Source organism: Python bivittatus, unplaced genomic scaffold (assembly GCF_059951505.1).
Source record: "Python bivittatus isolate LINGU-HERP-01145 unplaced genomic scaffold, Pbiv_v1 ctg000850_np1212, whole genome shotgun sequence".
Taxonomy (NCBI): Eukaryota; Metazoa; Chordata; class Lepidosauria; order Squamata; family Pythonidae; genus Python; species Python bivittatus.
In genome coordinates, this window is record NW_028277112.1 from 40,827,404 (window position 1) to 40,851,997 (window position 24,594).

General features: G+C 36.7%; 1 protein-coding gene and 1 long non-coding RNA gene across 6 annotated transcripts in view; one reads left to right on the plus strand and one right to left on the minus strand.

Moving 5' to 3' along the window:
- LOC148213821 (uncharacterized) overlaps positions 1-24,594 on the plus strand; it is a 52,390-nt gene that overhangs the window by 8,731 nt on the left and 19,065 nt on the right. The window lies entirely within an intron of this gene.
- The window catches only part of MAMDC2 (MAM domain containing 2), a 78,538-nt gene that overhangs the window by 3,518 nt on the left and 50,426 nt on the right, over positions 1-24,594 (minus strand). The window contains exons 10-14 of one of the 4 annotated variants that reach the window (XR_015793892.1): positions 17,936-18,029; positions 16,468-16,620; positions 6,489-6,748; positions 4,441-4,525; positions 2,148-2,311 (exon numbers count right to left, since the gene is read on the minus strand). Coding sequence is in view for 3 of the 4 variants with exons in the window: in XM_088130479.1 (XP_087986605.1) it covers positions 4,010-4,074; positions 4,441-4,525; positions 6,489-6,748; positions 16,468-16,620; positions 17,936-18,029 (657 nt within the window). In the remaining variant the exon portion in view is untranslated. The other 3 variants (XM_088130480.1, XM_088130479.1, XM_088130481.1) reach the window with 3 other exon arrangements.

Genomic DNA, 24,594 nt, shown 5'->3' on the forward strand with positions numbered 1-24,594 from the left:
TCATATATAGTACTGGTTCCCAGACTAATAAAGGTTATGAAGACCATTATGCAGCCAGTGCTAGATGACCAGAAGGCTGTAGGAAGATAAGAAAATCTCTGCCCTAATGTACAAAATGATATATTGGGTCTAAACTGAAAAAAGTTCAGTCACTGGGATTTTTGTAACCCTACCTGTTCAATCTCAGTAAATCTTGCTAAACAAGAACCTTATGAAAATCTTGCTTGGATCTGCCCCAAAGCCTGACATCTTTATTGCCATAGCTATACATGCAGCTTCCTTCCTTCCTTATTTCCTTATCATTCTCTTAAGTTTATATAGGGTCTTTGATAGTAATACTTTATATACATACTACTGTAAGTAACCATGAAAAGTAAGACAATATGAATTTATTATTTCCTAACAATCATCATCTCCATGCCCATTTGTACAGGAGTAGAAAATGGGGTGGGAAATAAGGCTACCAACTACACAGCTAAAATAATTTTAATAACTTATATTTTTGCTGTAAATCAGTTTCTCAACCTTGGCAATTTTAGATGTGTGGACTACAAGTCCAAGAATTCCCCAGAGAAACACTGCTCTAGATTAAAAGAAATACCTCCTTGATAGTCTCAGAAAATATTGTGTGCGCTCTCAGAAAATAGTTGCTACAGCAAACTAGTGAGACTAGAAGAACCTAAATTCAAGATTCTGAGTCTCATTTGCTTTTTTAAACCCATCGTTCTCTGTCTCTTTCAAGATTATCTCACATTCTACAGATCTAAGATGAGGAAAAAATAAAGGGTATGAAAATGTAATGAGTATCAGAAAATAAAAAAGGACACATATATGTAGTGGAAACTGGACTGGTAACAAGGAAAAGTATACAAAAATAGCCGAGAACTAGAAAAAAAGTATCAGGAAAGCAAAAGCTCAGAATGAGCTGAAGTGAGCAAAGGAAGGTAAGAACAATAAAAAAAGGTTTCTTTAGATAGGCCTGAAAATAAAACAAAACAAAGCAGCTGTTCCCTAAGGATAGCAAAATGCTAATAGGTAAAAAGAAAAAGCAATGATACCCAGTTTTTTATTTTGGCTCAAACTTTAACTGAAGGGTATGTATTCCACCAAGCGCTTCTGAAGTGCATTATTAAGAGACAGGAATGATGCTTGAGATTGATGGAAAAATAATAAGGGAATACTTGTTTACTCAGAGTAAGTTGTTCTTCATCAAACTGCAATGAGGCATCAAGAGGAATACCAGAGATTCAGCCCTGGGTACTGTACTCTTTTTATGAATGATGATAAAGGGATGGTGGCAGTACTTGTTAGATTTGCAGGTGAAACAAGATTAATTGGGATAGCTAACACTGTAGCTTGGAAGACAAAAATGAGCAAAATTGATTTTTACAGCGATAAATACAAAGTTCTTCATATAGAAAAGAGAAATCAAATGTAAAGTTATATAATATATGATAAATGGCTTGATAACAGTTGTTGTGAAAAAGATCTTGGAATTGACTGCAAACCGAGCATAAGTCAGCTGTTACATTGGATACAAACAAAAAATGCAATTTTAAGCTATGTCAACAGAAGTATAGTGAAAGTAATAGTTCCCCTCATGTGCATCAGATTTCACATTATGTCTTCTTCCAAAAACGAATCTTTAGCAAGGATTTAGACAACCTGACACAGGTACAGAGAATGGCCAGAAGGATAATAAGGGGATTAGAAACTAGGTCCCACAACGAGAGATTGAAAGAACTGGGAATATTTAGCCTCAAGAACAGAAGATTGAGGATAAATGTATTCTTTTAGTACCTAAAAAAAATTAGAAGGCAGCAAAGACCTGCTCTCTGTCACTGAAGCATCCAGGATCTGGAATAATGAATTCAAATTGCAAGAAGGCAGATTCTAACTGAATGTTAGAAAAATCTTCTTAACACTAAGAGCAGTTTGGCAGTGGAGCTAATTATCCAGAGAGTTGATGATGTTCTCTTCCCTGGATATGTTCAGATATTAGATGTACACTTGTTGGAAATTTGGATTTCTGCACTGAACAGGTTGTTAGACTTGTTTACCTAAATGGATTTTTCCAACTCTGATTCTGTAACATCTATTTATCCTAGTCACTTATTTATCTCATACACACTCATTTACTCACTCACATATGCAGCATTGGCTTTCTCATTTTCTAGGTCACTCCTGCTGCCATTCCAAGAGGTTTGGGCAGGTGGCTGATTGCCCAATTATTAATCTCTAACTGCTCCAACATCTTTTCTTCACTGAAGAATCCTTTTCTATCTGTGTAGATCCTAAAGGCTTTATGTGACTAAATAGAAATAAATAAAATGTGGAAAGGAAAAGGAAACAGTAAGGCAGCTAAAGCCAGCGCTCTGCTCTCTACTCAGTAAAAACAAACCATTGGGGAAGCAAATAATGTCAGTGGGCACCAAGGGAGAGTAGGGGTACCATGTTGTTTGTTAAGGATTTTTTTCTGGAAAAAGAAATGTTTCTCTTTTAACATTTAAAATATTTGCAACCCATATATTTACCAAAAAGTGTATATCCTTTCAAAATCTCTTTCCAATAATAAAAAATATTAAATAGCTAGGTATTTATTAAATGTGCAGAATGCCAATGACTTTCTATAGCCATATATTCTCTTTTTTGAAAGGTATTTTTAAACAAAATTGTTTTTATTTACCAGCAATGAAAATCTCAGATGGGAATAATATGATGGTAATTTCTTTAGATGTACTGTTCCCAGTTCTTTTAAGTGTTAATAGTCTGAATTTCATACTCATGGCAATTGAAAGCCGGGTACATATTATTAACAGAATTGTTCGTTACAGCAATTGGCAATTTATGTTACATTACAGACCATCTGCTTTTTCTAAATATATTTACATAGTTAGCTAATTGAAGCAGCCTGGTCTGGCAGTTTCCACTGTATGGATGACTGTGGAAAAAACATCAATTTTACTGAAAATAATTGGTACATTTCTGGCCACAGGTGGAGTTAAAGTGAATTAAAATCATATTTTATTAGATCAGTTAAAATTACAGAAAAAGCATTTGTACACACATAAACATATATGAAATGCACATCTCTTTATCACATACTCAGCACTCAAATGTGTATCATTTGTTTCAAACAGGAATATTTTGTGGTTAACTGTAATTTAAAAGTCATTCTGGACAAGTCTCTCAAACCACTAATATATTAAAAAATAAAACTGCATTCCAAACAGTTTCCTCTAATGTATGCTGCTCAGTATTGATGTATTGCATTATATTTTATAGAACACTTACAGAGGTTTATTTGTTGGTTGTAGCCTGGATAAATGGATTCATTACAATAATCATTAGCAAAGAACAGTAAAATAATAATTAAAACATCTTATTGGTGAGACCCTTATATTGCAAACCTATGCACATCACCTGGGAGTTGCTGTCATTGAGATCAATGTCATGCATTTCTGAGTAGACATGCATAGGATTCCATAATTAATTTGGCACAACCAAAGGGTTCCAACAGATACTGGTTTTCCTGAACAATATCAGAAACGTTTTCAAAAAATGTATAAAATGTTAATAGTGTTTGTAATATTTCTTTGCTATTTCAGAATTCTTAAACCAAATCCATTATTTGCCAACAAGACATTCACTGAATGCAGATTTTATTAACACAATGACAGATTGTGTCCATTTTATTTTCTATAATTGTATGCCTGAAAATTTTTCTAAAAAAAATAATCTATATTACTGCACATTTGATGCAAATTCAAAAGCTCTTTAGAATAACTGATGTCACATATGCAAAGTAAAATGCATAAAAACAAAGTGAGGGAAACCCTGAGTCAGCAACTTCATAAGCAAGGCACTAAATCTTTCCTCAGTTATTCCTATGCCTTTGTGTCCTTAATAAAATAATCCAGTAGTTATTTTTAAATTTGATAGTACAGACAAGTTTGTGCAGTTTCTACTGTATAGAAGGCATTGGGTGTTCCATCTGCTTCTGCAGAGTTCAGTACTCTATTTCATTAAAATCAGCAGAATATCCAGATGACTGTAGTGTAGTTTCTTCCATTTCTAAGATGACAGAAAAAAATATTGGAAACATCTGCATATTACTTTACAGTTAAAAGTCATTTTGAGCTGTGCTAAGTAGAGGTCTGAAGTAGATGGTCTGAAGCCTAGTTGTCTTTTCTTTCTTGAGTATGACAATAGAAATGATGAAACTGCTTTATAGCTCAAGAATGGCTTTGTGGGATTTCCAATAAGGGTAACAATATCTCTTTAGATCTACGTAGAAACAGTTGCCACTAACAGCTGTCTTTTATTGTTTTAAAAATTTATACTGTATTTATATAATATATATATATTTATATTACAAGAGGCTTTCAAGAAGCAAATGTTATTCAAATTCTAGGGCAAATTCAATCAAATTAAATTTACCTTTACAGGGTCCTCTCTGAAATGAAATGTCATCTATAGCAATGTCACTTCTTATTGATATTCCACGCATTGCTTCAAATATAATCTGCATTTTTAAAAAAACATAATTTATTAATACACTTTGAATGTACAGTATAGAATATAAAACAGCTTTTTTATGAGCACTGTGCATGCAAGATGGTAATTTCCATACATTCTTGCTATCTCTGTAGAAATAATAGCAAACTATCATGGCTTGATTATAACTAATTGAAGCCGTAGAAAGCTCTATTAAATGAATATCTCCCCTAGCCCTCTCTACAGCCATTCTGGAGAGTTTGAGGATCCTTAGGAATAGAAAGAGATGAGACATAAAAGTGTGGAATTGTTCAAAATTGGCCAGAAGCATTACAACACTAAATTTGCTCCATTAATATTCGTATTATTTTGGCCTGTTTCCTCCTCTCTCAAGATCCCCTGAGAAGTCATACTTTTCAAGAAGGCTAACCAATCTTTCAGATAAACTTTGGGGCCAAGAAAATCCTACTGAATAAGTTTCCTTCCAGTTTTACTATTTAGATTCTGCCATCCCCCCGCCCCAAGGAACTATTATCCATCTTTCTTCTCAATGAGAGGGCCTTTAAAAAAAATCAATGTAATGTTTCTTCTCATATATTTTGATTTTTTTTAATTAGAAGAAAAAGGGAAAGGGAAAATCGTTCCTTTTTATCCTCTCTGGCAGGCCAGGTGATAGCAGAGGCAAGGGTTTCAGGGCAGAAGCACCATCTTAGACACCAAAGCAATAGTCTTCCACATTCTTTGTACTCTCTGCCATATTCAGCAAAGAGTAATTTTACTGGAAGAGCCTCTACCTTTGCCTTCATTAGCTGGATGTAGAAGCTCCACCAGCCTCATCTAAGCTAAGGTCAGAAGTCTGCTACTCCAAACTCAAAGCAATCCTGTACATATTTTTTTAGAAGAACTTACTTTTAGAAGCCAGAATTTTGATTGCATCAAAATGAATTCTTCCCCTAGCAGAAAAACTTGCCTTTCCTCCTTTGTGTCCTTAAAATCTATTCTGGAGATTTGAAGGACAGTTCATGAGCACAGATCTGTGCACACCTTGGACTGAACCATGTTCAGCTGTTTTCTCACATAAATGTACACAAGAACTGACACTTTGACATTTATATGCTGTATCTCTTTTTACTATTGTATATAGCTGAAATCCAAACTGTACAACATTAGATCTACACATTTAAATTATCTAAAACTGGATAGACAGAAGTATAGTTAGTATACTATACTAACAATATACTATATATTATATATAGTTAGTATACTAGAAACATTTGCCATTTGAAATTGTCCACTAAATTTGTGAAGAGGAAAGGATAGATGATTTATCTAATTTCTCCAGAATGAGAAATCCTTTAACAGTTACTCAAGAGCAGGGCTGTCCCTTAGTCACTGCCCCCTTATGTAGTACTGGGAAAAAACCCAAATCCAAAAGTTCCTTCATTATGCTTTTTCTTATAATTTAATTAAAGTTTTGAAAGCTAGGGAGTTTGTAAACTGCTGGAAAAATGGTTATACAATGAAAGATGGAGCATTCACAAACCTCCCCTTGACTACCTCCTTCCTAAGGGCAAAAACATCACACAGTACCCATGAGAATATTTTCAAAATTCTCTTTAAAATAATTTCTAAAGCAAATTCTCCATCAAATTAAATAAGAACCTTTAGGAAAAAATGCAGGAGAATTTCTGTGCATCACATCTGATACAGTAATCATCTTTAATGGCAGAAAGGCTTATTTGGGTTGCTTATACAATCAGTTTAGACAGATTCAAGATTATCCAATGCTATTTTGAATTGGCATGGCTCAATCACGTTTTTTTCCATACAGTTCTTGAGTAATTTGTACCTGTTACTGGCATTTAACAAACTTGTCAACAGGAAAATTCACCCCCCCCAAATGTTTATTTCACTGTCTGGGCCATAAGGCATTAGATATTAATTATATATCTGTTCCTATAAAGGGATTGATTGTTACATTGTTAACTTACCTGGTGAGATTTATCACATGTATATTCTATTAGGCCCCTTAACCATGAGATGCTTTGTTCACCACGTCTTCTCCAGATGAGGGTCTCCTTTTTTGCACCATGTTTTTTCAAATAAACATTTAACAGTCCTGTCCCACTTCCATACATATGATAAAAAAATATAAGGCACTGATGTCCAAATGTCTTTCGTAATAACCTTGAAATAAGTTGTGCTTTCTGTCCATAGATCATATTAGAAGCCTCTATGTACATGTAATATCCTTCAAAAAGAAAATATGTGAAAGTATATCTTACAAGATTTTAAAATTCATATAGAGTGATTAAATGTCTGAGTTTTACCAGAAACATCAAGGGCACACACAGTCCAAACCAGGAAAATGTCTCAGTTTCTAGCAGATGTCCCAGTGGGCTAGCAATAGCATTGTGAGCAACAGGAGGCTCACACAATAGCAGTGGGACAAACAGCTTCTTCATTTGCCACTCATAGTATCTGCACAAGTTCTTGAGGTAGGACTACATATTTGTAAAAATCCAGACAACCACTAGATTATTTTATTTAATTAATATCACCACCCACCTCATATATATGATTTTGGGCAACTAAAAATTAAAACACAATCAAAACAATCAAAGTTTGATACAACATAAATAGCATAAAATAGCAGCCAAGAACACTTATACCACTCAAAATAACAATGAAACAGGCTCACCCATACTATCAAGGTCCCAGGCTTGATGGCAAAATGAGGTTATTAGTACCTTGCGAAAGGCCAGCAGGGTCAGGGAAAATCTGATCTCTGGGGGGATGATGTTCCAGAGGGCAGGCAGAGATACAAAAAAACTTTGCTAGATTTCTAGTGGTTGTCTGGCTTTTTGCAAATATGGTTCTAGCAAAGAGTTAGTTTTCACTATCTCTCTGCTATAATCTGGTGGTTGTCTGAATTTTTGCAGCCAAGATGTGCTAGCCCTAAGTAGAACAGGCAGTAGCAGTGCAGAAAGCAATAGTCATAAAAATGAATCCAGTAACAGACTCTTAAAATTACTGAGTTTGCTTTCATTCATCAAGTTTGGGGATACCTCCTGGTGGAATAGGATATGGTGGTAGAAAATTTCTACTCTGTTCTCCATTTCCCAACATACAGAAATGTATTGCTTCTTAGTCATACATTAACTTACATTAGTCATACATTAAGTTAGTCATACATTAACATTTTACCTGAAAATCATTTCCACACAACATAATAATACAATAGAGACAAGAAATGTTTGGAATAATTGAACGTGGTTTTGTTATAGAGAAGCCCTTTCAAATACTAGCTTCCAGACTTTTTATTTTTTTATTTTTATCTGCAACTCTTGGGAAATTGAGTTATCAAATAAACTTTAATAAATATGTAAATTTAATCATTAAGGACTTGCTGTTTTCACTTTTGTAAATCTGGTCATCCTTATCAGAAGTACTGCCAAAGGACCTGGTAACTGTTCAGTAAAAACAAAATGGTAACTTCCACATGAAAGCTTTTAAAGGTTTGCAGCACTATTCTGTAATTAGGTAGAAGCAAGTCAAAACAACACAGCAATGACGTGATCTCTTTATTAAAAAGCATTCCAAGATCCTTCAGAAAGAGAGCTCTAACATTTTTTACCATTGGGCATATGTGGAATTCTGAGAGCATGAGTCCCATGGGGGGATAGTATGCCAGTTCACAAAATGGCTGCCATAATGGCATAATCACTCACAAACCAATAAAATCAGGTGGAGCATGAAATACAGAGGGTGCCAAGATAAAGGACTGTAAACATATTGGTGTTCACAGATACCACATTGAGGGACATTCTACAACGTTTACCCATCAGTAAGCCATATTCATCAAAGGTTTCCTTGCAAATTAATTCTGTAAAACATGGCTGGATGAGTATCCCTAACAGGTTGAAGCTGCAGGCAGAAAGCTTTTGATTAAACACAAATTACAGCACTCAAATTCCGATAATTCTGAGTGGCTTGCAGTATTAATATAACATGAAACAAATCAATCAATATAATAAATCTGATGTGACATCATGATATTACTTATTTCCAATGCTTTTCTGAAGACCCAAGTTTTTATAGCTCTCCAAAAATTCAGCAAGGAGGGAATGATCTGGGTATCTGAGGGTAAGCAGTTCCAAAGGAGAGGAGATATCGCTGAAAGGCTCAAGCCTAAGGTCTCCAAATATGGTATTCCTTCAGTAGTGGGATCCTCAGCAATCCCACCGTCCATCATTTTACTGGATTGCCAGATTCAACTCTGAGAAAGCGGTCACTGAGATATCCAGGCCTTATGTCATGTACACTGCGTGCACAATTATTAGGCAAGTTGTATTTTTGAGGATGAATTTCATTATTGAACAACTACAGTGCTCTCGGTCAATCCAAAATGTTAATAAACCTCAAACCTGAATATTTAAGAAAGTTAAAGTGAGGTTTTGGCTTTCTTAGGAGCATATCTATCTGTGCACAACTGGGCAACTATTAGTGTGCAGAATTATTATGCAACTAAATGAAAAACGAAAATTCCCCCATCTCACTCATTTATTTTCATCTGTTAAAGTGAGAATAATAAACAACTCAAAATTTACAAATAAACATTTCTGACATTTCAAACAAAAAATCAGTGACCAATATAGCCACCCTTCTTTGCAATAACAGTCATAAGCCTTCCATTCATGGAGTCTGTCAGTTTCTTGATCTGTTGATGATCAACTCTTTATGCAGCAGCAACCACAGCCTCCCAGACACTGTTCAGAGAGGTGTACTGTTTTCCTTCACCATAAATCTCCTGTTTGAGAAGGGCCCACAAGTTCTCAGTAGGGTTTAGGTCAGGTGAGGAAGGGGGCCATGTCATTATTCTTTCATCTTTGAGGCCTTTACTGGCTAGCCACGCAGTGGAGTACTTCAATGCATGTGATGGAGCATTGTCCTGCATAAACATCATGGTCTTCTTGAAAGATAGAGACTTTTTCCTGTACCACTCCTTGAAGAAAGTGTCCTCTAAAAACTGGCAGTAGGTTTGGGAGTTGATTTTGAGTCCATCTTCAACCCAAAAAGGTCCAACTAGCTCATCTGTAATAATACCAGCCCATACCAGTACTCCACCTCCACCTTGCTGGCGTCTGAGTCGAAGTGGAGCTCTCTGCCTGTTACTGATCCAGCCACGGGCCCATCCATCTGGTCCATCAAGAGTCACTCTCTCATCAGTCCATAAAACCTTTGAAAAATCTGTCTTCAGATATTTCTTGGCCCAGTCTTGCCGTTTCAACTTATGTGTCTTGGTGGTTGAGTTTCAGCCTTCCTTACCTTGGCCATGTCTCTCAGGACTGAACACCTTGTACTTCTGGGCACTCCAGGTAGGTTGCAGTTCTGGAATATGACGGCACTGGAGGATAATGGGTTCCTGGTAGCTTCACATTTGATTCTTCTCAAATCTTTGGAGTTAATTTGCATCTTTTTTTCTCAACACGTTTCTTGCGACCCTGTTGACTATTTGCAACAAAACGTTTCATGGTTCTGTGGTCACACCCCAATTTCAAGAGTGCTGCATCCCTCTGAAAGACTTTTTACAAGTTTTGACTTTTCAGAGCCAGTTAAATCTCTTTTTTGCCCCATTTTGCCTGAGGAAAAGAAGCTGCCTAATAATTATGCATACCTTGCTATAGGGTGTTGATCTCCTTAGGCCACACCCTCCCTCATTACACAAATGCACATCACCTGATATGCTCATATCCAATAAGCATTCAGGTTTATACAGTTTGGAGATGGAAAATATGCATAAAAATGATATGGTCAAAATACTCACTTGCCTAATAATTGTGCACACAATGTAGGCCTTTAAAGGCAACAACCAGCACTTTGAATTGCACCTGGAAACTTATTGGCAACAAATGCATCTCCTGTAGTAGTGGTGTTTCATGGGTAAACCACAAAGAGCCCATAACTAGCTGGACGGTCTTCAAGGATAGCTTCATGGACACAACTGATTGTGAGTAAAGCCTTTTGATCCAGGAAAGGCTACAAAGTTACAAGATGTAATTGTGGAAAGGCCCTGACTCTCACCTGTCATTCAGAAGCTGTGAGTTCAGGACAACCCCTGGGGAACCGCTACTCCTTATAAACTCATATGTGACAGCGTTAAATCTCTCCCAGCAGTTTAATGTAATTGTTAAACATTGGGGGGGGGGGTGTTGAGGCCTGAGGCCTGCAGCAGTATATAATGAGGAGCCAAGGGCTCAACCTGTCCCTACTAACCACCACTGACTAGAACTGGCCAGAACCACTGAAGAACAGTACCCTCCACTCCCAACTATTGCAGCCAGTCTAGCAGAATATACCAGCCGCAGTCAATGGTACTGAAGTCCTCTTGGGAGGTCCAGGAGGACCAGCATAGTTACATTCCCTCTACCACATTCTTAAATGCACGAATTGTGATTCAAAGGATACAAATAAAGGTAGTCCTCGACTTACGACCAAAATTGGGACTGGAATTTCTATCGCTGAGCGATACAGTCATAAAGCAAGATGTCACGTGACCACATCGCTTAGTGACCACAGTACCCACCTCAATCCAATCCATTCTTCTCTTGATCCCTCCCAGCCCCAAGCCTCAGTAAGGTAAGGGACTACCTCCAAATCCCCCCACCTGCCTATCTCCCTCCTATCTCTGTCCTTCTGGCTGCCCTGCATCCTGCCTTGCAGGGCAGCAAGCAGCCCCAGAACGGCATAGTTCTTCCGTTTGCCAAGCCTCAGGGAACCACAGGCACGCCAGCCACAGTTGCCCTTGCCACCGTGTACTCAGACTTCTGCCGCCCTGCACTCTGCCATCCCAGCTGACCGCCGTCTTCTTGCTCCAAAAAGCTCCTTTGCAAAAAGCTCCTAGAGCATGGCGCACCAAAACACCCCTTTGCAAAAACTCCTGGGCAGTGCTGGGCTGGGCTGGGCTTTTGCTTCATACCACAAGGGGAAAAAAAGCCAAAAGCCCAACCCAGCCTCACCCAGGAGCTTTTTGCAAAGGGGCATTTTGGCACACTGCTGCTTTTGGCTTTTGTGTTTTTGGCAATGCGCCAAAAATCTTTAGCTCGAGGGCTAATGCTGACCCAGTCTACCCAGTGGCCAGAAGCAGGACCAGTCCACCCACCTTCCCAAGAAGGAGGACTGATCTATGTGGAGTAAATGGAAGGGAGAGAGTCAAAGGGAGCTGCAACATCCTGGTCTATCCACCTATCACAGCCAGAAGACCAAAGTTCCTTGGGGCAGGCTGATCTACCCTTGGGGGATGAAAAAAAAAAAAAAAAGGAAAGAATGGGGCATTGCTTTTAGTTTTGCTTCGTGCTGTGAAAAAAAAAAGCACCCCTTCTTCCAAACTTTTTTTTTTTTTTTTGCAGCACAGAGCAAAAGCCCTGCCCCGCCCCGCAGCTTTTTGTAAAGGGGTCTTTTGGCACATCGTGCTCCAGGAGCTTTTTCCAAAGGGTCCTTTTGCAAAGAGGCTTTTTGGAGCAAGATGTGATAGAATGTGTCTACAAAGGGGAAGGTGATGTGATGGACTACAATAACGCAGCAGGCTCTCTGGAAGGAGGGAGCACATTCCAAGAAGGCGGCCAGATAAGAGACAACACAGTCCAGAGCTGGATCGTAGGAAGAGGAAGAGATTAAGGATAGCCACTCCCTAGAATCTCCCAGAGTACATCCACTAGGTTAGAGTAATACAGATTTAGTCTGGCAAGATTCTGTCTATATAGTATAAGCAATAAAAGAACTGAACTTGATTGGACTGGACTGTTTCTGTCATTCTTGGGCCTGACACAAGAAGACAGCGAAGGTCAGCTGGGGTGGCAGAGCACAAGGCAGTAGGGGGAGATAGGCGGAGGGAGTTGAAGTGCTCCTGCGGTCGTAAGTGCAGGCAAGCTGCCAAGTGCCCAAATTTTGATCATGTGACTGTGGGGGCACTGCAACAGCTGTAGCTTCAGGCATTGGTTGTAAGTCACTTTTTTCAGCATGTTCGTAACTTCAAATGGTCACTGAACGAATGGTCTTAAGTTGAGGACTACTTGTAATCTGTTTTTTTTACATTCACTTTTCAGTAGAGCCTCCTGTGCTGAAGAATCAGCTAGGCCATTTCAATTATATGCATGCCACTGAATTCTCCCACAGTGGAGGATTTAATTATTTATCAAAATTAGATATCTGTCATGACCAGCTCAGACTCGGACAAGGAAACCAACAATAAGCAGCCAGTTCCCGAGCTCCCAGACAAGCTACTGCCTGCGGAGATGCAGGCAGAGGAGGCTGCACCACCTGGTAATCCGGGGACACAGCTGCTGCCGGTTTCGGAAGATGAGAAGTCTGAGCTGCCACCCCCTCCCAGTGCAAAGGCTCATTGTGTGGAGAGGAGAGCAGAGCAGAGCAAAGGCGCTCTGCAAGGCTCCTTGCAAGAAATGAACCTCGCCTTCCAAATGAGCAACATTGGGGTTGCTTCTATTTAAGAAGAGCAGTTAGCTCAAGCCTCTGTTGGCAACAGCTGTTTGTTGACCTAGATTCCATGTCCCTTGACTCCTGACTTGAATTCTTGTGTTTGTGTCTCTGGACCTGGACTGGCTGATGACCCTGGTATGACGTTTGGACCCTTGGACTTTGCCTGACCACTCTTGTGCCTGCTGTTTTGGATTTGGACTCTCTCTCAAGGCAAGCTCGCTGAACTTGATTTCTCGTGTGGGTGTGCATGTTTGCACACACATTTCCTTTGTGGTTTGTTTATTTACTTGAAAACTTTCTAGCAAAGTTTGCAAACCTCTCTGCATGTTTGTGAGTGTGTGGTCTGAGACAGGACAGTATCATTAAAATCTCAACAGTACTACTTGTCCTTATTGGAGACACTATTACTATAACTTATTTCTTTATTAGACAGTTAATCAGCTTTCTGTCAGGAACTTAAGATGTTATATATAGTATTCTCTCCTCCCACTTTTTTCCCCCAGCAACATTCCTGTGAGGTAGATTGGGCTGAACGATATAAGAGAAAAACCTGAGATGCTGAAATCTGTCAGTGTTATTGTCCATATATTTTGTTTCATGGTTTTATGGAAATCCCACCGAAACAAGTTAGGGTGGATAGGTATACAACATACAATCATTCCTACTGTGGCTTCTTTTAGAAGACTTAACTAAGAGTATTCAACTTCTGTTGTCACACAAAGCTAGTTTATAAACCAAGTAATAAGTTATTTGATTCTCCGGGTTTTGTTATATATCTTTGAACAGATTTTGCACTGTTGCTCAAGATAAGTTTCAACTTACTTCCATTTCATGATTTTTCAGCTAAAACTTCTAAAAAGCTTTGGTTTAGATGTTAGGTCTGATTATTAGCTTGTATTCAAAACTAATTAAATCATGTAGCTAAAAGAACAAGTTTATGCTGGGAAAGTGCTGGCATCAACTCATCTTGGCTGCTACTAGATGAACTTAAGTAAAGTCAGGTTTAGCTCCAATAAGTCAACTAACAAACACTAAAGGGAAAACGTTCTTTCAAATAGTTTCAAATCCTAAAAAACCTCCCTGACTAAATAAATATTGTGTAGCATTTGTTGTTTTAATATTTTCCCCTTTTTAATTGATAGAATCTGACATAATCTATTCTGAGACTACCGCAGATAGTTTTAACAGTAGATGGAATGGATTCAGAAAAAAAAAAGTCATCAGGAAAAAATATTAATCAATAGTAGCTATTACCCATGAAAGGTGGTTCAGATATATTAATATTTTTATCAGTACCTTTAAAAAAAATATTTATTAATCTTTTAAGAGTGATTGAGCAAGCAAAAGGAGAAAAGAAAAAAAGTTGATACAAAAATATAACATCAGTAAGTGGACAAAGAAATTATTGAGATTGTACAGTTAGTGCTCAGTATATCGCTGAGAAATTAACCATAAAAAAACAAAATACATTAAATTATTTTAACAATGTGAAGGAGTATTTGAATCTCTGAGCTAAGTCCAAAATCTCCACTATTTGTTATATAAAAAAGAAGAAAAACTATTAAAAACATTATAGATAATACTAGTTTCTAACTTTGTTGTATTCCAACTAATGTACAGATAGTCCCCACTTACCAACCACTCATTCAGCGACTGTTGGAAGTTATCACAGTGCTGAAAAATGAGACTTACAACTGGTCCTTGAAGTTACAGCTGTCACAGCATCCCCGCGGTCACATGATAACCATTTGTGACCTTCACAGCCAGCTTTCAACAAGCAAAGTAAATGGGGAAGCCAGCAGGAAGTCGCAAGTCAGAGTCACATGACATGAGTCATACTTAACAACCCACAGTGATTCACTTAACAACTGCAGCTGGAACTGACAGAACTGACGTCATAAGTCAGTGTGGTCATGTGACATCTTGCTTAACAACCATGCCGCTTAGTGCAGAGTTGCTGGCCTCTATTGTGGTTAGTGAGTGAGGATTACAGCACTACGGCACATAGGCAGGTTGGCTAATGGAAGCTATGGAGCATGGGCAGGTGGATGCCATGGGCAGGCATGACAGAGTGGGGTGGACAGGTATGTGCTACAGAGCACAGGTAGGCAGGGGAAAAAGCAGCAAGGGCGACTTGCAGGAACAACCTGCAACCTCCTGCTGGCTTCCGCAATGACTTTGCTTGTGGGAAGCCAGCAGGGAAGGTCACGAATGGTGATCACATGACTGTGGGACACTGCAACCATTGTAATTGCGAGCTGGTTGCCAAGCGCCCAAATCGCAATCACGCAACGATGGGGACACTGCGACAACCACAAATTCAAGGACCAGTCGTAAGTCCCCTTTGTTCAGCACCTTCATAACTTTGAACAGATGCTGAACAAGTGGTCGTAACCCAAGGACTACCTGTAGTATGTATGGAAGCTATTCTTGCTTAAATTTGATTAAGTTTCTGTTGTGAATATATGCTGTTAATTTTGCCATTACTACGTATTCTCCGAGTTTAAGCTCCCAGTCTGATATCTTCAGTAACATATCTCCTTTATAACATTGTGCTAAATTTATACTTGCAGTCATAAATATGTATCTTAGTAAATTGTGATTTTTTTTTTGTTAGTATGTTTTGGAATTATGTCTAGTAAAAATAATTGTGCTTTCATTTCAAATTTAATTTCTAAAATTCTCTGAGTAGTGCTGTGTATTTCTTTCCACTGCTTTTGAGTTTTTTTACATGTCCATCACATATGCTAAAATGTTCCTTCTGTCTCATGGCATTTCCAGCATTTATTACTATATAATTTGTTTAACTTGGCAATCATTGATGGAGTTGTATACCATCTATAAAACATTTTATACCAGTTTTCCCTTAAGTTATAACTTGGGGTAGATTTCATAGATTTGTTCTGTAATTCTTCCAATTGCTGTGTTACGACTGTTTATATAAGTATTTAATTAACTCTCAAACTGTATTTTCAGAGAACATACACAATTCAGTGTCAACAATGCAAGATTTATTAACTCATCTTTTATAGCTAACATCTATATATTTTCTTCTCTCTTTGCTCATGAGCTTTTTATTGTCAGTTAAGAAACCTACAAAATGTTAAAATGTATTCTTCTTTCAATGCCATATTTTCCTGTACTAATAATCTTTTCTAATATGAATTAACTTTTCTCAAATCTCACCCAAACCTATTGGAGAGGCCTGGAAATAGAACTATAACAATTGTCTTATTTATTGAAGAAATGTCTAGGATAAGATTTTGTTATTAGCATAATTTTTTTAAAAAATGAGGGAATAGTTTTGTCAATTTTTAAGCATGGAAGTCCTGATTTGTATGTTTAATAGAAAAGAATAAGCATCAAGTGTCCTCCTTTAGGTTACAAATCTATCTTGGAATAAAAACTATTCTTATTATTTGATATTTCATATTATTGTCAGGGTTGTCTATCACCATTTAAACTATAACTTACCTACCCCAGTAGTGTGGTCTCCTCTTGGACCAGTGTAAGATGTAGGGGTTGAACTTCTTCTCCTATGCCAGCCATGCCGATTTCTTGTTTGCTGAGTAAATGCACACTCATTTTTTTCAAAGGTACATTCTCCAGGAAAATCAGGCGGTATATCTATCAAACACACATAGTAAAATGCAGTTATGTTTTAAGTATATTTTAATATGTCTAATTGGCCTGTGTAAAAATCATGGTATGGATGAGGCTATCATTTTTACTTGTTAACTGCACATATAGAAACTGCTTATCTATCTGAATTTGTTGATTTGATGTTCCTCTACTCCTCATTACTTAAAAAAAACCTGTTATATCATTACATTTCTGCTCTCTAAAAATTTCAAGCAGATATGATTTTTCATTCTTTTTTCATTCATTCATAGACTTTATAGGTAAATGTAACACTTAGATGTACATTTTACAATTACATTATAATTTGCCTTGATATTGCTAAGAATTAGTAACTAATAAAAAACCATATAATGATGCATAATATTAACAGTGTAGTTAGTTCAGATTTCACTCCAATCCCTTAACCTTTACTCATGATTTATTACATTTATATCTTGCCACAATCAAATGTGACTCTTAGCAATTTACAAGGTATATAGAAAATAACTGAACCATCCATTGTAAGCCTAATTTAAAATGTCTTAAACCAATTAAACCACATAACAACGAAACATAATGGAACAAAAACATGGGCCATCATGTTGAATCAATATATGCATCAATGGCTAATTCTAGATTATACAGCTCAGTTTTCAGCATTTTTCTAAAGCAAGTCAGAGAGGGGGCTAGTCTGATTTCCACTGGAAGGCTGTTCTAAAGGGCTAGCACTACTATGAAGAACACCTTCTGGACCCTGTTACTTACAGAAATGGGGAACATTTAATTGTTTCTCCCAAAATGTCTTATCATTCAGGCCAATTCCTAGAGTGGGCAGGGTTTTTATTTTATATATATGGAAAGAGACAGACAGACATAATGGACATTTGTGCTAATGAAAGGTACCAATTTCCCCCATATCTGAAGCCCAGTTTAAATACAGATCAGCCCAGTTTTTGTTTTTGTTTTCTAAGAACAAGTAGGAGTGTTTTGGAATTTGGTGGAAAAAACCATCTGCAGGAATATCTTTGGCATACTGAACACTCTATCTGTACTCTTATTAATTCCAATGCATGTGTCTCTACTCACGCATGATAGTAAACTTGTATAAAATCTGCCTCCACACACCATTAAAATGAAGAAAGACATAGTTTTTAAACTTAAATCTGTATCTCCATACAATATGGAATGTTGTATGATATCCTGAGACAAAAATATGGTTATATTAGGGAAATGTTATACAGAACAGATAATTAATATCAGGAAGTATACATCAATAGCAATAAACATATATACTACAAACTTGAAATATAATTAATCTTACCAGCACTATGACAGCTTCCTAAATTCACTGATACATCATCTAGTGCCACTATTCCACAATCCCAAAAGTTTCTACACCAGCTTATAAACACAACCTGAAATTTGCACAAAAAATAGTCAATCGTCTTACTTTTTCAAGCCTTTATTTTCAAAATACTGTTCTAATCAGTTAAACAGTGCAAAGCATTTGAAAGAGATGCTTCAGAAAGCATATTAAATATATACACACATCCCTTGACATGCTAAAGCATCCTTTAAAAGACTTGCACAGTTGCTTCAAAGGATGTCAGTACATATGGGCATGCACTCACTTTACTCATGATCCCAATGTCAATTCATGTACATATCACAGACAGCCAGGGACAACTTTGAAGCAAATGTGTAAGTCTTCCAACATTCCTGAGAGAAGCATTTTGCTTGCTATAACACAGTTTGTGAATAATCTTTCTAATGCTTTGAATACACCTAGCAATCAACTTATTTTTCTTGCATTTTGTCAGTTATCTATAATGAAAATATAGTATAAAAAGAATGCTAATTCACTGTATTTCTAGTACACTCCCATCTCAGCACAAATCTGAATTAAACAGCAATTTGGCTTATCCAGATTTCTAATTAATGAAACAGCTAGCAATTCCTAGCTAGTTCTATTATAAGAAGTTGAAACAGATATATATTAGTAAATATTCATCAGATCACCTGAATGAAAATAAATAGTACCTTACAAAAGCATATAATTCAGCAGTGAATATTTATATTTGAGGTTATTGTTTTAAATTATTTTTGTTCTGCACTTCAAATAAGTATACAAACAATTGAAGCAGAAATACTATTCAGACATTTGATGCTTTCTTCAAACGAAGAGAGCAATGAGCTTCATTTATTCATACAAGATATAGCCTTGTAATATGGAAAGAGATTGGTGAAATTGAGCAAACCCGCTAGGAAAAATAAAAAAGATTCTTAAAATCGTTGATAAAGTGAATGCATAAAAAACTCATGCAAATCTACTATGTTCATAGAACAGGGTTGTGAAATACAGAAAAATATGGCTGCTATGGATACCTAAAAATAAGGGTACAGGTTGTTCAATGTCTTTGTTAATGAGTGAGTTTGATATTTTCCAAGATGGTGGTCATTTGTTTTTTTAATAGAGACCCCTCCATGCAGTGAACCATTCTGCTCTGTAGCATTAATACAAGGTTCGTTTTTTAGTTCTTGTAAATTGGTTGTCATCTGGAATGAGCCACTGTACACATATGGCTTGTGATATGGAGCATCAGAAATAATTTAGAGTAACCTTCACCCAGTAGGAGTTCTTGAATACTATAGCTTCTAAGATAAGTTAATGTATTTGAAAATATGTTTATATTTGAAAAGAGGTTCCCCTATACTGAGGGAAGCATGTATTACATTATACCACATTAACAAAAGACCATTTGATGGCCTCTTTTACATAAGAATGTATTATCCTTCTCTTCTAAAAAAATAATTAAGAGCAGAATCAGTGCATAAAGGCCAAAACTCTGTTAGGTCTCTTGCAATTCACTAAGATTCCATTGTGGGGTACAATTTTTTCCACTGCTGCTTGGGTTATGTTTAAAACTAGAAGTTCTTTTCTTTTCTTTTTTCCAAATGGCAGCCAACGCAATTTATGTAGGTAGTTTTCTGGGTACTGCCAGAAAGATCTTTTCAGTTACTTTTTCAGTTTGGCTATGAGGAGATGGAATTTAGAACCCTATACAGTACACACTTTGTCAAAGCCTGGATGAAAACTGTTCAAAATATGCTTTTCACATTTTCCACTTTGCAATTTCACTTGACTAATAACATGCAGATAACCTGTTAGCATGAGTTGTACCAGAAGGTTTTTTCCGTTATTTTTCACATTTAAGATTGGCATCCAACTATTTCTTAGAAACCTCACAAAAATTACAGAATGTTGCTAAATGTTAACTTGGGGATTGACAAGGTGATTCTTCCAATAATACTTGCAAAAAAAGGTCCCCAGTAAACAACTGAATTAGATTACAAATTCTCCAAAGGTCTGAATCTCAATATTCTCCTGTTAATCTACATGACAGCTATCAATATATCACATTCTCAGATCAAATACATTGTCACTTTGCTTTTTACAATATCTTTAATATTATATCAAAAGCAATTACAACCAACGTTATTGAAGTTAAGAAGTTTTCCACTATCTGCTGCTTTGGAACTAATATCTTGGTTATTAGTTAACTCTGTTTTTAAATTTTTGTTTTAGTATCTGAAATGTATAATGTAGGTTTTTTCTGAGCTGACTTAAAAAAAAATCAATGCAGTTATTACAAATTTCTCATAATAACCAATAACTTATACTGTTTCCTGGTTATATGCATTCCTGAGCATGAGAGCATATTATGTATAGTTTTCAACAAAGCATATTTGCATATCCTATCCAATTCTTTCAAAAAACAAATTTAGCAGCAGTGTTTCAACATCTGTCATGTTCTTACCACCTAACACAGAGGATATATTAAATTATTTGTGCTGACTGTATACGTTTGCAGTTTCCCAGGATAAGACAGAGAGTAATTGGATGTATTCTGAAGTTTTCTGCAAAAGAAGAGTGTAGGAAAATTGAACTTTGATCTTTCAAAAAAAAAAACGCTCAAAGGATTTTGAAGGTGAATCTTGAAACACTGGGAGTTCTGATTCAAATAAGGAAATGAGAAAATTCATCTGGATCTCAGTGTGTTCAAATATCCAGAAAGATTCATTTACATTCAGAATAAGTTTGGGTTTCTTTCCTTTTGATTTTGAAACAATCATGACAGCAGTGAAGGATATTTTCACAATCTTTATCTGCAAAGTTTGGATTCAGTTTAAAGCCTAAATGATACTACATTTATTGATTAGATTCAAACCAAGATTTGCTCTTAAGTGTTAAGAAAAAGCAGGAAAATGAGACAAATTTGAGGAGACGGGGATAGTTTTCAGATTATAGCAACTATTCCACATTTTCTGACTTCATATCCAGCCTCAAAGGCTAACACAATTCCATTCAAAATGACTGAGGGGAAATTTTCATTTGTATAATTTAATACTGTATGTAAACCAATATACAGAGCTCCCATTTTTATTTTTATTCAAACTAATATATAATTATAAGTAAATAAAATGAGATATTTTAAAACAGAATAACTGTATAATCCTAAGCATGTTTCCTTCAGAAGATAATCTTACTAAATTCAGGAAGATTCCCTTCAACCAGAATGGATGTATTTTTATATAATTTGTTATGTTTACAATCCATCCTTCCTTCCAGCAAATCAGTTTGCTGTACATAGTTCTTGCTACTCTTTAATTTTCACAGTGAAACAAACTGAGGTAGGCTAGATACAAAATCTGGTTTGTCCCCTCACCCAATTAATTTCATGCTGGACAAGGAGTTGAACCTGGTCTTAGTATAAGATTAACTAGTTCATGTATCTGAAAAGCACCCCAACCTGTAAAATTATTCAAGATTTTGAACCCAATTTTTAGTTTTTATTACAGAAAAACAGAAAATCAATATTGCTTAATAATGAGGCAGTTTATTTTTTATTTTAAATGTTAACATAGATATTACTTTGAATGTAACTTAAGCATGATATAGTGGGAAGTGCTACACAACTATAATTCTATGATGTTACCCTGGTGTAAAAAACAATAATCTGGAAATGGAAAAAGCTGTGCAGAATTTCTTTTACATCCCTAGAGAGGGTGGCTACTAATGCTTTGACAAACACTTTCATGTGAAGAAACATGTTTTTAAAAAATAGTATTATAGCAATGAAGAGTGAAGGGGGGGAAACCGGGAGAGAATACAGACAAATCTTACCCCTTCTGTCTTCAATCAGTTACACAGTGCAGCAAAGAGGTTGTCTGAACAGGAAAGTAAACAGGGCTAATAAGTCCATAGTATATGATTACACTTTTGATATTTATATTGCAATCCTATTTCTCCAGCCCTCTGATTTTGTTTTATAATAAAGACACTTTTTGTCCTCAAGTAAAAGTTTGTTTATTTACTTTACAATATTTGTAAACTGTCCCAATTAATTAGGACTATGGAAGGAAGATTGCATATAAAGATATGGAAGATGCAATATAAAGTTATGGAAGATTACTTTCCATTTATGTCTGTTGGAGAATATGGCTGTGAAAGGTTGGAAAAGAGCACCCTTTCTCTCCCCCTTTTGTTTTTGTTTGTAAGTCAGTGAAAAGATTCTGGACTACAGAAGTCCTTTCTCCTGCAGTAAGCTACACATATACCTATTTATTCATTAAGTGTATGTGGCCACCCATCTCAAATACTTGACTCTGGTCAGCTAAAATGAATAAAATCAGGATATAAACATCAGAGCAAAATAATAATATGTATACTAGAAGCATCATGAATTTCTGTCTTTTCTCCACCTCGCCCAGCCAGCTAAGTGATAAAAGGAGCTCCAAAAGAAGCTGAGGTCAGGGAGCTGCTGCTGCTGTGTGTATGTGTGTGTGTGTTTGGATGCTACGGTTTAGGGTTTGGGTAGAAAGAATCAAGTCTGCTGGACCAGGCAGAAGAATACATGTGGCAGCTACAAGCAGCCTTATAGTTGTAAAGCAAAGAGAAAAGCAACAGATTTGCAGTTTGCAACCAAGCACATCATTAGCAGACATACCCAGAAAAGCAATTTGTTGGGACAGAAGCAGATGGACAGTAACACCCTGATAGGGAGAAGAATCTGTGGAAAAAGGAGTAAGTTGAAAGTGAAAGTTAATAGACTGGCAGTATAGTGAATTCAGCAACATTAAAAAGTGACCAATTTTGCATGTTGTATAACAGCTTATTTCAAAGGCTGATTATTATGTTCTCTTAACTGCAAGCTGGGAAAGGGAGGAGAAGTAAGAGACTCAGCAGAGAATGTTAAAGAAAATATATTTGAGCCTATGTGAATAAATGAGTAATATATTTAGAATTAAGCCTGGGGCTACAAAGTATTGGAGTAGGATAAAGATAGGTGAAGATTTTATTTTTGTAAGAACAAAGCTTTACTTGTGTTACTGTTCAGCAATAAAAATATGCTTGTGTGGGTAAAAAACTATCTTGCTTGCCTTCCTACTTCTGACCACCAACAAAGCTGTGATGAAGACCCTGGGCGATGAACAAAGCAAAAATTTTAAAAAGCAGAATATCAAAGTGATCAAAAATAAAATACAATGTGAATTACACAGATGCTTACGATCAATTAAAGCCAAAGGCACATGGAAAAATATGATTTTAATAACCCTGTGAAATACTAGAAGGGAAAAGGATCCAAAGATATCTCTAGGAGAGCATGGGGGATATCACTGAGAAGGTCTGTCATCCAGCCCATATCACAGGCACTTCTCATGGAGAGGGGGATTCTCAACAGGTCCCCTTTAATTGTTTAGACCAAGCAAATTATTTTGGCTTTATAAATAATATGTACCCCTTTGAATTGGGCCTGGATCCCTGCTGACAAGCAGTGCAGCAACCTTAAAATTGCTGTTTTTCTTCACCATCAGGCTTATCCCATCAGCAGCCTGGCCACAACTCCAAAGACAGCACCATGTAAAGTATGTTATAGTAGTCCATCCACATAGTGATCAAGGCATGAGTTATTGTCACTAGTGTTTCCTGATCTAGGAACAATAGTAACTGGCACACCACCAGCTGAACTTCTACAGAGATCCTCCTGGCCATAACTTCCACCTACTGTTTAAGCCGGAATTTCAAATTCACAAGGATCACCAAATCATGAACCATTAGCATAACCCCATCCAGTGTAACTACCAATACGGATGTTACCAAATTGCCCAGATGTTTATTGATGAACAGCAACTCCGTCTCAGTAGGGTATAATCTGAGCTTGTTTCACCCATCCAGTTCCTAACAGCCTGTTTATGTTTTCCACAGCATCTTTGGCTCAGCCTGGGGTGCCAAATGCATAACAGGGTGTCATCAGCATAATGATGACAACCTAATCCCAAATCAATGGATGACCTCTCTCATAGGCTTCATATCAATCTTAAATAATATAGAAGAAAGCACCAAGCCCTGTGGAACCCCACAACAGAATACTTAAGAATTCAAGTGCTGCCCCCTGCATAACTAATGGAAGGAGTAGAATCAATTTAAACAGTGCCTCAATTTTCACCTCTTGTGGGCAGTACAGAACGACTTAACAGTTAATAGTATTGAATTCTATAATTAGGACCAAGAAAGGTTTATTCCCCACCATATAGGTCCCAATAAAGACCTTCAACCAGAGTAACCAATGCCATTTCCATCCCATGACCAGGTCAGAATCCTTACTGGTGGGGGTCTAGATAATCTACTTCCTCTAAGGAAGGGCTTATTCAGGAAATGATTGCACTCAGAGCAGATGACACTTAGATTTACCTCTTCTCTGTCTATCTCTCTCAAACCCAAACTTACAAAGAAATGTCTAAATAACTTGCCATGAAAACACGACTGAAAGCAATTACAATAACAAATTTATCCCATTAAAAGCATTATGGAAACAAATTGGTTTCCAGTCAGAACTGCATATAAAAAGGATATTAAAGCCCCCAAAATTTGTAAAATTATTTCACTATTTCATTGGGATTATATTATTGTTTCTGCAA